At 37.5% G+C, this 14,004-nt stretch overlaps 2 protein-coding genes across 5 annotated transcripts in view; one reads left to right on the top strand and one right to left on the bottom strand.

The window, feature by feature from the left end:
• LOC131789123 (mucin-like protein) overlaps positions 1-9,217 on the bottom strand; it is a 46,586-nt gene extending 37,369 nt beyond the window's left edge. For all 3 annotated transcript variants that reach the window (XM_066169616.1, XM_066169617.1, XM_066169618.1), the window contains exons 1-5: positions 8,917-9,217; positions 5,803-6,107; positions 4,780-4,915; positions 3,570-3,863; positions 134-241 (exon numbers count right to left, since the gene is read on the bottom strand). In XM_066169616.1, coding sequence (XP_066025713.1) covers positions 134-241; positions 3,570-3,863; positions 4,780-4,915; positions 5,803-6,107; positions 8,917-9,016 — 943 coding nt within the window. In that variant the 5' untranslated portion in view covers positions 9,017-9,217. The remainder of the gene's footprint in view (positions 1-133; positions 242-3,569; positions 3,864-4,779; positions 4,916-5,802; positions 6,108-8,916) is intronic.
• Positions 9,218-11,270: 2,053 nt separating this feature from the next.
• On the top strand, positions 11,271-13,562 carry LOC131789067 (uncharacterized). Of its 2 annotated transcripts, none has more exons than XM_059106136.2 (4): positions 11,271-11,365; positions 11,753-11,824; positions 12,511-12,582; positions 13,369-13,562. In XM_059106136.2, exons 1-4 carry the CDS (start codon positions 11,300-11,302, stop codon positions 13,465-13,467), a joined length of 309 nt encoding a protein of 102 aa, XP_058962119.2. In that variant the 5' UTR covers positions 11,271-11,299; the 3' UTR covers positions 13,468-13,562. The 2 variants fall into 2 exon arrangements, with proteins under 2 accessions (XP_058962119.2, XP_058962118.2); XM_059106135.2 differs by having other exon boundaries at positions 11,753-11,905.
• The last annotated feature ends 442 nt before the right edge of the window (positions 13,563-14,004 follow it).

The raw sequence follows: 14,004 nt of genomic DNA, 5'->3' as shown, positions 1-14,004 counted from the left end.
TCGCTTTAGCTCCGTTACGTGTACTCCCGAAATGCACCTACACGAGGATCGAATTCAAGAGATTTGTGTAAAATATTATTGTTGCCTTTACACTTCAATTAGCTGCAATGAGAGAATGGAGAAACCATCTTACTTGTTGTGCAGTTAATACCGCCGTAGCCAGCAGCACAGACACAGATATAGCTATCTCCATCCGGCAAACAGGTTCCGCCGTTCTGACAAGGACCAAATTTGCAATAATCTGCAAAAAAGAAGCAACGATTAAGCAACTGTAAGTGTTGAAGTTAAGTTTTACGGCTTTTGTTTCAATTTTTTTGAGGTTGGTCATAATTCTAGGCTCCTGTGAAGCAGTAATGAGCGTATGAGATGACGGAATGCTCAGGGTATGTATTCTGATTCCTTTGAATTTAATCATTTAATCTGACGTTCTTGTTTGATAACGCCGATTTGTATGCCGATCACAGTGATAGTCGAAATTCACCATCGAGAAGGCTGTTGTGGGGCGAGACATGCGCATCGTTCCTTTTTCGTTTGTGGATCCACCTCACCTACATTACTCGGATTCATGTTACTTCCAAACTTCCTGTGACATAAATTGACTCAATGCGGTAATGTATGAGTATGTTTTGTTTTAGCTGTCTACAGTTGTACAGTATCCTAATTTTCCTGTCTTTAGGTTTTCCTGTTTTTACTTGTCATACATATATATATATATATAGTTAAGTGTACTATATGGACGTAACGAAGAGGCCAACTCTTGACTGTTCTGGACGAGTTTAATGCACGACGTTTCGGCCGTTCGGCCTTCTTCAGGTTAAAAATTAAAAACTAAAAAACTATTTAAAATGATTGCGACTTATATACAAAACCGAAATTTTAAGATTGAGGTTACGTAATACAGCATAGGTCTAAATTACAAACTGAGAAGGGTTAAACAATGAAAGGCAAATAAAGAACTAAGGGTGATATGTGAGTACAAATAAGGTGAATAAAAATAAGTGACAAAAACTAGAGAGAAAAAAAAAGAATCTAAATTAATTTGTAGTGTTTACTCCGGAGTAACAAGCTCCCCATTGAAGGCCTCTGAATGAATGCAATCAGGCAAAAATTACAACAGGATCCCAGGAAAGGGCCATTAAACCGCAGCAACAATCTCCCCTCCAAGGCCCCTTTTTTAATGTACGTCATGTTGGAAAAATGGCAAATCACAGCTACTCAATTGTAGTAATTAATGCGGTGTTTTGATCTAAATTCTCGCCGTTTGTTGAGACCATGAGGATTAAGGGTGAATAATTGCACGGCCCAATAGGCTTATCTAATGAGTAATAATCGTTCAAGATGTAAAGACTTTTCAAAAGACCTAATTTGTTAAAACTGATTTGAGAAATTTCATGTTCAGAGTCATTAAAATGGATGGCCAACTCACAAGTTCTTTTGTTCTTAAGCATGTTCGACTTGTGGTTACGAAATCTTACTTTAAATTCAGTCGAGGTGGAGCCTACATATTGCAGGTTGCATTGGCACAAGTGGCCAAATAAATAACATTCTGTGACAGACAGACAGACAGCCCCTGTTGAATGGAATATTGACGACCGGTTGCCGAACTTTGAAATTTGGAAGCTTGAATTAAATAGCATTTTGAATAACCTGTGTTTTCTTCACCCTAATTTCCACTGGAGGTTACCCGAAATTTTGGTGGCGCCAACATCTCCTTAAGATTTTTGGTTCTACGATAAGTGGGAAATATCGACTTCGATGGAAAAATTTCTTTGACTTCTGGTGAGGATTGTAATAGATAAAAGTGCTTTTTAATAACTTTTTGGATATCTGGCAAAATTGGATTTTAGTCGAGCATCAATGGAAAAACTTTCTTTGCTGGCTTGACCTTTTTCCTCAAACGTTCAGCCCTTGGTATACTAAGAGCTTTGTCGAACTGTTTATCAACAAGCTCCGCTGGATAATTTTGTGATTTCAAATACCCTTTGTATTCCTTACACCTATTTTGTAAAAAGTCGTCAGTAGAACAATTGCGTTTGATTCTTAAAGCTACCCCGAAGAGGACTACTCTTTTGCAACGTACGGGGTGTGAACTCGAAAAAGGTAGGTAGAGGTAACTATCAGTGGGTTTAGCATAAACATCAGTGCTAATAAACCCGTCACGAAAATGCAACGTGAAATCAAGGACATTCAAATGATTGTCAGAGTAAACCAATTCAAATTTGATAGTTGGATACAAACCGTTAATATAATCAGTAAATTCCAATAATTTCGGTAAACCCTGAGTCCAAATGTCAAAAATATCATCCCTGTATCTCCACCAAAGCATAGGTTTCAGGCTACCTCCAAATTTGGCTTTCTCATCGATGACGCCCATCGCCAGATCTGCATAACTGCAGGTGTTTTCGGTCTCATGGCCGTGCCATGTTTCTGAACAAAACTCTGACCAGAAAACTAGCAATTATTAACCCTGAGGCAAATTTCAACGGCTTCAACTAAGCAATCAGTGGAAGGAATGTTAACAGATCTGGAATTAAGTGCCCTTCTAACTGCTGAAATATCCAGATTGTTGTCGATGTTCGGAAACATTGAGACTACATCCTAAGACACAAGTAAGGACCCCTCAGGGAGTGGGCCTTTTGCATTCAAATCTTCTAATTTGTTTATAAAATCCGTAGAATCTTTCTATATATATTTAAGTCTGTCTGATGATTGCGTAAGCGTGAAACTCAGAGTCACAGAAAAGTTGTCTTATTGATTAGTTCAACCTTCAGATATATATATGTATATATATATATATATATATATATATATATATATTGCGAGAGAGACTATAGAGACTATACAGAGAGACTATACCGAGAGACTATCCCTTACCGCAATATATATCGCGCTCTACTCCTACGTATCGAGCACTGTAAAATGGAGAAATCAATACACAGCCTCTCTCTCTCTATATATATATAAATTAAAGAATTAAAGAGGACGCATTGATTCTCTGTGACTCTGAGTTTCGCGCCTAAGCGCTCGTCAGACAGAACTGCCTGTCTGACGAGCGCTTAGGCGCGAAACTCAGAGTCACAGAGAATTGATGCGTCCTCTTTAATTCTTTAATTTATGTATACTTAGCTCTGCTACCACAGCATTGAGCACTCTATGCCAAGGTAGACTCCACCCCCACATTTATATACATATATACATACTTTAATTTACTTTTTTTTTTGAGGAAGAAACATCACAGAAAACAAGTTGAAGTACTAAGCTATACTGCATCAAAGTCTAGAGGTAAGGATATATTCTTCAACGTTCTCCAAAGACAAAAGTTTGAGCCAAACTTGTTAGTAGATCCATAATTTTTTACATCCGCGAGTCCACTTATTTGTCATGATATCTCTTCATTTTTCATGCCTAGACCTATCGATCTTCCAAAATACGAACCCCCTAATTATCTTTACGGGACCTATCAAGGAACACTTGGTAATGTTCGCCCATAGGCCTTTTAAAAGCCTGACGAGGTACCGGTTTATGATAACCCACTCCATGAGCTCTAAAGACGAGTTTAACATACTTACTTGAATAAGTGCAAATTATGTTAAATTCGGGATCGTCCGGATCTGCTTTAGTATCGAAGACAACGTTGTGGTAAAATACTCTTTCGCCATCCTTTGAGTAATTGAGCGCAGTTTGACATGTCCCATGGATAATGTCAAAGTCGAAAGTGTTTGAACCATTGGTAGCATTACAGTCTCTGTCATTGAGAGCCAGGTCAGTCGCGGCGAATTCAGTATCATTATCAGTATCAGTAAATAATGATTTTTGAATTTCTACCAAGATGTTGGACGCCTGGCAAGTGATGGTAACATTCTCTGAGATTAAAGGAATGAAAATAAAAAAAACGATCAGAATGAACGTCATCATCGAAGAATCATCTGATCCTGCAGAGCAGTGATTCCTGCCCAATTTTATTTCGATATTCATGATTCATTATAAACGATATCTCGTAATTCACGATTCCCAAATATTAAACTCGAAAACTAGTGACTCCACCTGATGGGACCGCCTTCCGCATCAGCCCCCCCCTCCTCCCCTGCGCCACTTAGCTATAGTTGGTTTCAAAGATTTGTTGAGTGTCAACATCAATCTGGGATTGAGTCGACTTTGTTATAGTTTGCTCTGCGATCAGTCTTAAAAACGCACACCACGCGCATCTTTTCGATCAATCAGAGACAAAAATACAATCAATTGTAACTTGATAACTGGCATTTTTCCGCCCTTCAGGCTGTCTCCGTGTCATTACGTTTCCAATTTCTCATCGGCTCCTTATGGCACTTTTAGCTCTTCTGATTGGTCGTTGTGTGTATTTTGGAGTTAGTTTAAAGACACAGTCGAAACGTTGAGCCACAAAACCTAAAAGCATCGAAGCAATAAGAATGGCGTCCGCGTTTTCTTGACTGAACAGCAACACCGGGTCATAAATAAATAAATTGGACGTATCATGCTGTTTCCTCAGTGAGTAGCGTGGAATAAGATATTTCGTAAACCCTCTCTCCCAAATCTGGTTTAACGAAAACTGCTCCTTAACAACCATCTACGCAGGATATAGTTTTCCCTATCGGGCACTCATGTTGATTTTTGCGTTACCGTTTCCCCCGGTAGTAACACTTGTGTTAAGCTAATGTTTCGCTAGTCTCCACTAACATTATAAAGACTATTTCGTACTCCAATCGTCATGTGATACACAACTTATCATTATGACAAAAATCATATCGCTATAGAACATACCTGGAACAGCGTAAATCTCCACTCTCAGGCATGTAACGTTGGAAACTGGCTTAAACCGCAGATGTGTTGCAGTTACGTTTGTTGCCAGGACATGGAATGTAGCGACATCACCACCAGCTGAAGAGGCATTAAAGGTCTGGAAACGTACCGAAAACGTTAATACTTCAAAATCCATTAAAAGAAACAGGATTAAGGGAAATTAAAGCTATTGATTCTCTTCTCAGTTTTTAAAAAAATTCGAAACCATTTCACATGTCGTGTTTTAGTTCTAAATACTCATTAATAACAATCGGTTGTTAATAGACACCCAATATGGGGACCTAGAAGAATTCAGAATTCAAGTCTGTAGGCTGCTAACACAAGGAAGTCAAAGGCAAAAGTTATCGACTTTAGCTTCGAGGCAGGGAAAATCGTAATGAGAGTCGCAAGGGACCTAGTAATCAGGACGACAACACCAAGGGAAAAAGTCTATGAAAAATAACTTTGCATTTTCACTAGGAATTCTCTAGTTGAAAGTAGCGTTTACCACTTCGAAAGATTCCAAGGAATTCCTACTCTGAAATATCATATGAGGAAAGTGCAGAGTTTCAAAGAGAAAAAGATCAATGAAAACAAAAGCTATGATGAAAAAGAGAACGTATAAAGACAACGATAGCAATGCTATGCTGTGTTGTGATACTACTTTGATATAAGTTGGTTTAAAAGCTTTATTAGTAATGCTGACTATTGAATATCAAGTCCAGCTATGACCTCGGTGCTAGAAAAAAAAGACGGGTTTTGTGGGTATATAATTAAATGATCTGAGGATCAAATTATAAGATCTCTGGTCGGTGGGAATAGTATTTTCGCAAATACAAGAAAAATATTTTGAGCCCACTTTAAGGTGGATATTGACAGTCTAAAACATTAAATTCTGACCAGTCTCGACAGAAATTATGGATATCTTCAAATCGTTTACATAAAACCAATTTGAAAAACCCGCCAGCGAAACAAGTTGATAAAAATTAAAGTTCAATTATTTACCTGCCCTGAGTCAACTTCAATAAAGTTTGCCCCGTTTGTTGAAGACTGGAGCGTAAAGTTTGTAGACTCTGAAGCATTAGGCTTTCCTTGCACTTCGATGCCGCATATTACGTAGCTTTTACCCAAGCTTATTTCAAGATATGGATCAGTGTCACTACCATTTGTTAGCGGACACCAGGCGCCAGTTCCGGCCAGGCGACCATCTTTGGCTGGAAAACCAGGGAGCACCGAGCTTGCAGTCATGTAATTATCAGGTATCACTTTTAATTCATCACGAACACCCACGGGCGTGTCAGAACACGAACCTGAACGTTTGCAATCAAACAAATGTGCTTAATTTTTCGAGAATTTTACACGCACAAAGGTACAATAAATATGATTAGTAGAATGTTCAGTCCACCTCTGTTTAATAAGGCCACAGTGTGAGAGGTCAGTAAACAGATTTAGACAAGCTTAAAAGCTGAGCTTCAGTCAGTTTATTTTACAGCCCAGCCCTTAACTTTATCAGAACTCCTTACAAACTGTCGAAGAGTTTTTTCCCGAGCTGTAGATTGTGCAATAATGAAATGAGAATCCAAATTACAACGCTGTTAGTACGAATAATCATATGATATTCGCGCACAGGCACGTTCGATACACTGATTTACTGTTGAAACTTTTAATAGTGTTATGAAAGGGGGCCAATCGTATAAAACAGATTTCAAAGGAAAAAACCATAACGTACGACTCAAACCGAACTGCATTAACTGCGCGATGCATTCTTAACAGCGCAATTTGTGAAACAGCTTATCATTTCATCATTTCTATCCTGAGATTATTTTGTTTCACATGTTTCACCAATAGTTTCTTTGTTAATAGTTAGTTTTTACTTCTCCTTGGTAAGGATTAAAGTGCTGCTAGTGGATGCAAATTATTTTACACCATTTTATAAGAAACTTGTTCGTATTTCTTAACAAGGCAAGCGGTGGAAGGTATATTTTGAGATATAACATAAACAGCACGAATACAATTTTTTGAACAATGCGAAAAAAAGCTAATGAATTTTCTAGAAATCCTTTCAAATACAATGAATTGAATACATGTTTATCTTTCTTCTCCTTTTTATTCCGATAACGACTTAATTAAGTCGCCAAAGTATTGCGTAACTTTCCCTTGAATATTTAAAAATTATTTCTGTCTTTCTGGTTGTCATTTTTTTATTCATCACTGTTCTGAAGTAGCTATTACATTTTACAGTCTGCTGTGTTCCCTTCTGTTTTTTGCAGAAATTGGACCGCATTTTAGATTTTTCGATGACAATGAATGATGCCTCAAGGGTGACCAAAAAAAAAACATAATAGAAGAAACTTTCAAGCGTAACTAAGAAAACTAATTGTTACCTGCTTTTCTAATAAGTTCGGTTCTTTTAGGAAAAAATGTCACGCGAACGAGCAATGGTGGACGCAGGAAGTTATTAGAACGACGGGAAGTTGAGAGCAGAAATGAAATGATGAAATGCGTCTCTATTTAGGCGAATAAGTTGCCTAGTTTGTGTAACTAAGTTGCAGAAATTTTCGCCTATGATAAATTATTAATAATATCAGAAAAACCATCTGTTGCAATTTGTCCTCGCTTTCGCGAAAAGAAAATTACCAAATATTAATTTGTATCAGTTTTACTATTAAAAAAGTAGTACTAGAAAAACTCGATAAGGTCAAGTCTTTTCCGTCTGCTTGAAAACTGACTGTAAATGATTACTATCCCACCAAGCAAAATTTTCAATATTGATCATAACAAGTGAAAGCTGCCTCGAGGTAAACTCCATCACGTGGTTGCGCGTAACAAAGAATTTGACCACCTAAAGCAATTGAAATAAAAAAAAATTGCTTGAAGTCACTCAAGTGTAGTTTGCCTTTGGCAAAAAGTTTTTTCTCAGAGGATTATATTTGGGTTGTTTAGTTTTAAGATTTTCAGAATGGCAGATGTTGTCTCCCGTGGATTTATTTGCGTGTTGCACCAAAGTGTCGCTGAGCAACCTCGGTATCATGTTGTGTTGCTTTGAGAAAAAGTTCGAATAGCATGCTCATTTAAAATAGCTTGAAATCGTTAATGACCTGAAAATCTAGAAATGTTTCCTTTCACAGACGTATTTTTAAGCAAATATAAGAAATTCTACGATCATCAAACCGCCGAGTTTTGATGAGTGTTTGGTACCACTCGCAGTAGTCGTTTCTCGAATATTCAATGTTATACAACTGAGCTTATTTCAATTATTCAAAAGTGGAATCAGTCAACATCTTTCCATATTTGCATAGTCTTTGACAAGTTTTTGCGGGATAGACAATGCAAACCGTTTTTTTTTTTTTTTAAATATAGACACATATTTTCCTCTTAGAGATATGAGGTTGCCAAGAATCGCCGTTCAAAATCGCAAACTAATTCTTTCTTGAATTTGTCGTACATGCCATCGCAAATTATGTTTCTTGTATTTCTCTATAATGAAATCACACTTGAACAACCATATCCCTTACAGTTTCTGGCTAGGAGTCGATAGGGAAGCTCAAGAGAACTACAAAGACTCTTTAGATGATATGAAGCTGTATACTACATTGCTTTGCAATTCTCGTTTACTTCTTAAGGAGGAAACATAATCATGCTTCCAAATATATCAACCCCGCCTTCCAAATTCTAGGAATTAAAATTGAGAAATATCAGTTGTTTGTCTGGGAAACTAATCAGTTATTCAAACCAGCCCCTCCGTGATCAGCAATTCTGTTATTACGTTGAATTAACTATCGCGAGACTGGTCGCAGTTTTGTGAATTTAATTTGTACTGCTGGCCTGCATCCAAGACCACTTCAAGGAAAGGCGGGAGAGAGAGAAAAAAAATAGGTCTCTAACAGTTGGTGGTAAAGATATATGTGCGAAATATCGGCTTTCCATGAAAAGTGAAAGCGCTTTCCTTCTTCAGTGCATGCACGCGGAAAATTAGGTTTCAGATCCTTGATGTCTAACAACATAGCTACTATGCGCGTCTCGGTAGAGTAAAAACATTATTTTCGTATTTTCTCCTGATAAAGAAACTCCTACGTCTCTGCATAGTTATAAGAATAAAAAGTGGCAAGGTAAAGTTACCTTCGCAGAGATTTAGAGATCCCAAGCACATCAGCACCAAGAAAAAAGTGGCAAACTCTGCGTAGATGTATCTTGGTTTCTTGGCCATTTCACGTGCCATGAGCACTCGATGAATTACAAGTTTTCACCTGAGAGAACGTGGTGTGAACTTTTTCCTGTGATAACTACTTCTTGTTCAATGGAATCACGTTGTAATCTTGGGGAAACGAACAAATAAATGCAGGAATTGGGGATATTTCAAGCGTGTAATGTCGTCTAATTCGCCGTCAGCGATAGAGTTTGGAGTGACAATGTATAAGTTTTGCATAAAACTTTAGTAATTTTGTTATGACAACTCTGGGTTTGTAACTAGGGTATTATCCATTAACAGCGGTTAGCGAAATCATAAAAATGTTGGCGCTTTGACCCCCTGTAAGTAATCGCGGTCGGAGATGGGTGTCGCCCGCAACTATTCGCTGTTTTAATCTACCTCGTTTGCATTTCCCTTTCTTCAACTCGTATAACAGATACCACGGAGATGATAGATAGTATAAACTGCTTACTTTTGAAAAAGAATCGACGATGTTTTGCTGTTCTGTTACCTAGGTAGCGTAAAAGTTGGAGAAAACACTGTCTTAGTCCCTTTCGCTCAAATGTATCGAAGGGATTCCGTTTTATAATTATGACGTCATATATTTGGCACATGATCACGTATTCAGGTTCTCCTTTCAAATGACAGCTGAAAGTGAAGATCAATGAGTACTATACTCACAAATGAATTATTTGAAAGCGGGTAAATAGGCATCCTTTCTTTTGTATGCTACAAATTTTATCTTGCACGGCAAAGTTTCAGCCGAGAAAGCGCAATGTTGAACGGCGTGGAAAACAAAATTAAGAATATTCCAGACTATAGTTGTTTAAATGATAAACGCCGAAAAGAAAATTGAAAAAAAATTACCAAGTAAAATGAAACTCGACAATCTAGACCATCCTTTGAAATTTATTTTCAAAGAGCGCGAGATATGAACGGTTATTATGTTTTATGATGGGAGCATTGGGATTTTCGGTTTTGGCTATATTTTAGATCGGTTTTTCGTTTTTTGCGTCGGAAACCTTTGGTCTTTCAGTTTAGGTGTACTTCGTGGTTTGCTGATTTTTTTTAGCATTTGGTTTCCCGTTTTCGTCAAAAATACTAATGGGTTTGCGGATTTGATATGCGATGTGGTTTGAGTATTTTCCTTTTTGGGTTCCGGTTTCTCCTCGGTCTGGGCGGAAATTATGCGCCTCCACTGATCTCGAATAATTGCGAAACCTCTGTACGCTTCACTTGTTACTGACTGCACGAGATCGATTAGGGTTTTGATAACTGGAATGTGAAGATTAATTAAACAGTTTTGACGGTTTTGCAAGCGGTTTTCGGTTTTGATAATTTTTTTTTGCGGTTTCGCGGAATTGCATGATTTCTTCAACGGTTTTGCGGTTTCTAATGCGGAACTTAATATCCCTCTCCTCTGTGTTTTATTCATACGAATTATAATTTTGATAACGATTTAAGGAAAAAAATTTATTTATTCATTATCGTTATGAAGGCACAAGGAATTGTCCTGTGAGATCTGGTGGAAAAGTATTTTAGAATATCCAAGAGAGTTTCTTGATTGAAATTCTGAGACCACCTTCCAGGATGGAAAGCAAATTCCAAAAGATAATGTGGCTGCTGGCAAAACCGCTCCCAAACTTAAAAAAAAAAACAAAAAAATTAAAAAAAAAAAGATGTTTTACAAAATTGGTATGATAAAGTTGGTATTTGACAAAAAAATGCTTGTTAAAGTGAGTAGAGGTGTTATCTCCCCGCGATTTAGGGTAAGTCCTATAGTTGGCAATATCAACTTGAAACAGATCAGCTCATTCGAAACGTGACAGGCTAAGGCAGCCAATATTATCGATAAGATTTCATTGAGGTTTATCCAATACGTCATTAATATTATTTCTGCCAAGAACTAAAAAACATTTTTCCCGTGGACTTAGACAAAAAGTCATACCAACCAAGTCACCCCACGAATAAAAGACCTTTCTTTTTGCAAAAAAAATGACAGTTTTATTTATTTTTCCCCAGGAATTTTATTAAAATAAAGTTAGGGCCTTTACAGAAATTTTAGATTTCTTAGGAATGGTTCAAATTAAAAAAAGGGTCCCAGTCTCGTTGAAGTCTTTGCTCAACCTGTGCAGCTGCTTCATAAGCTATCTTACTGAAGTTCTTACACTCCCACGTTCATCTTCTTTCACGGTAAATGAACCCTATGTCTCCTTTTAAATATGGACATTTAAATATCGAGACCTTCCTCTATACATTTGAAACACTTTTAAAAGGAGCGAAAGGCGAACAACGGTTACGCAGTTCATTGACATGAGCTGTAAGTCTCTGATGCTCATTGTCGTTGGCGCACTGCTCTTTTATCCAATCGTGATCAAGGTGAGAACATTAGCCTTACTGAGATTTTTAAGACAAAACTTGAAAAAAAAAAAAACAAACAAAAACCACTAAAGATACGAAAACATCGTCGAGGAATTTATTGTGCTAGACGAAACAGAAATTTAACCCTAATAAAAGTGTAAATACATCTATCGAAGCTAAATCTCTCAGTAATCATTGTAAATCTGTGAGAAGGAGAAAGAAAGAAGGAAGTAAAGAGCTTTAGCTCAACAGGTTCAGCTGATTTATATTTATGTTAATATTGGACTGTTCCTCATTATGCCCATTATGTAAAAAACCCTTCTCTTTATCGATAGTACCGACTTCCTTCCGCTCGCCTGTTCTTCTGTTCGACCAAAACTTTCACCTCACCTCTGATCATTTTAGGCGACATATGTTAAAGCTATTTCCAACGTGGAAGCCTCTGACAAACGCTACAGGGAACGAGTCTTCGATGACGTAAGCAGAGTTCTTTGTCTGTGTTTTGTCATACGCGTATGTTGTCATACGTGCGTGTTGTTCATATTCGATGCGTTGGAGGTGAGTCCCTTTTTCAATTCGAACAAAGAAAAATGGTTGGAACTTGTTTTGTATCATATCCTTAAAAACAGTTTATTTTGAAGAAAAATACAAGATAATCTATGTGCAATATCTTGACAGAAATTAATCGTTGTTCCTAGTCAGCTACAGAGCTTTCCACATTTTTGGTTCATTTATTTTTTAAGTGCGGACGCTGTAATTGGAAAAGCCGGCTTTACGCCTGCGGGCACTTTAAATAGATCAATATTTAAAGTGGTGCTTATAGTCTTAGCAGGAAAAACGCGCTGTGAATCACGTAGACATTTTTGTGATTTGAATAGTTTATTAAAAACGGCGAAACACACGAAATGGCAATTCAATTCAATAAACTTATAGAACTGCATGCGAAAAAAACTGTCCCGACGCAAGACGCTAAAATTAAAGCTGCTGGACCCTTGCAATGACCTTACGTACATACGGCGCGGTTCTAGACAAAAATCTGTGAACAGAAGCACCCGGCCAGTCTGCTTTGGCTTTAAGTGTTGCGAGGAAATTACAGCGTTAACACTCGAGCATCAATTAGAAAAATCACCATCGAACTGATATTCTGACAATTTTTTTTTTAGCAAGGTTTTCCAGCATATAAAAATGTTTCTAACCTGGCGATAAACATCAGTATCCAGGGAGCAGCCTTTAACGTAAGTTACTTGACTCGATTATACCAACAAATTAACTTCGGTCTGCCATTTACGAAAACTCCTATTAGACGTTGGAAAAGTGTTTCTGTGTATAACGAGTATACAGTTCGACTGCTTGCACTTTCTTGTTGTTAATTCTTTCTTATTTTAACTCAATATTTGTTTTACTGAGAATTCCTCTGTCACAACTCTTGCTCTTTTCGTAAAGCATTCTCTATGTTAGACCATGCAAGGCCAGAAAACATTTTTTCGTTCAGGATCTTACACCTTAATTTTAACTACCTATCAAGTTTCGACTCGACACCCTCACCAACGTTAGGTCCCCCCCCCCACCTCACCCCACTACCCTTAATTCATTATTTTGTCCTGGATTTGATTCTTTGACCTGGTTTCGTTAGCGGGTTGCGCACACTCGTTCGCGGGTTTTCTCTCCCCATAAAGCTGACAGTCAAAATTCTGAACGTGTTGCTGCATCCAAAATTGGCCATAATATAAAAAAAAACTCATAACTTCTCCAATGTAGGAATTTAAGTCACATAGGGCCAATAATCTTATACTTTTAAGATGGAAAATTGTGGATAATTTTTAGCTATACCTTCTACTTCTAAACGCCAAAGGGTTTTCCATCAAAAGCGAGCTAATCTAAGCTTCTTACCCATTTTTTACGTGAACTCTTCAAAGCTCAAAGGTTGAGAAACATCCAGTCATTATGCACGATGTGTCTATCCCATATTTGTTTTCATAATCCAAAGAAAATTGTTTTTTATTTTAACTTCACTGTTTCAGATTGTAGACCAGTTTGACATATTCTGGACCTGGATCAAAAGTTTTTTCGTGGAGAGCTGGATATTAGCTGCGATCTATTGCATGTTCTACTGTAACTAAAACATGATCCATGTTGTCAGTTTCATAAATTAAAAAAGTAATTAAATAATGTATTCGTCTGCTTTTAGTGGAGTCCTTTGAGATTCGTGCGATTGTAAGAGTTTAAATGTATTAAATGCTTCATCAGCCTTTACAGATCTTACTATTGTGGTGGGTGGGTTGTGGGAGGCCCGGGTACTAAGAAGACTTCTTTGAAGTCTGCTCGAGGATGCATTGGGAAAAATTGAAGTCGGCTCGCATGATGCCCGCAAAAACGAGAAAAACGTACTAGTAACTTCTCATGAAACATATTTTTCAAGATAGCTGGTAATGTTTCCTCACAAACAACGCACCACTTTTCGCGAAACATTAGTAAATATAGATCAACTGCATTGTGCAAGCGACAACCGTATCGTTGAGAAGAGATCGTAAATGCTATCGCCTCAGCTTTGTTTGCCAATGAACAATAGACGAAACGAAAACTTCATATCCCATTGATTCCTTTATAAGGTTTTGGTCTGAAGTGTTCATAGTATTGTTTTATTTGAGCGACGTTTC

Source organism: Pocillopora verrucosa, chromosome 7 (assembly GCF_036669915.1).
Source record: "Pocillopora verrucosa isolate sample1 chromosome 7, ASM3666991v2, whole genome shotgun sequence".
Classification (NCBI taxonomy): domain Eukaryota; kingdom Metazoa; phylum Cnidaria; class Anthozoa; order Scleractinia; family Pocilloporidae; genus Pocillopora; species Pocillopora verrucosa.
This window is presented reverse-complemented; position numbering and strand designations above follow the sequence as displayed.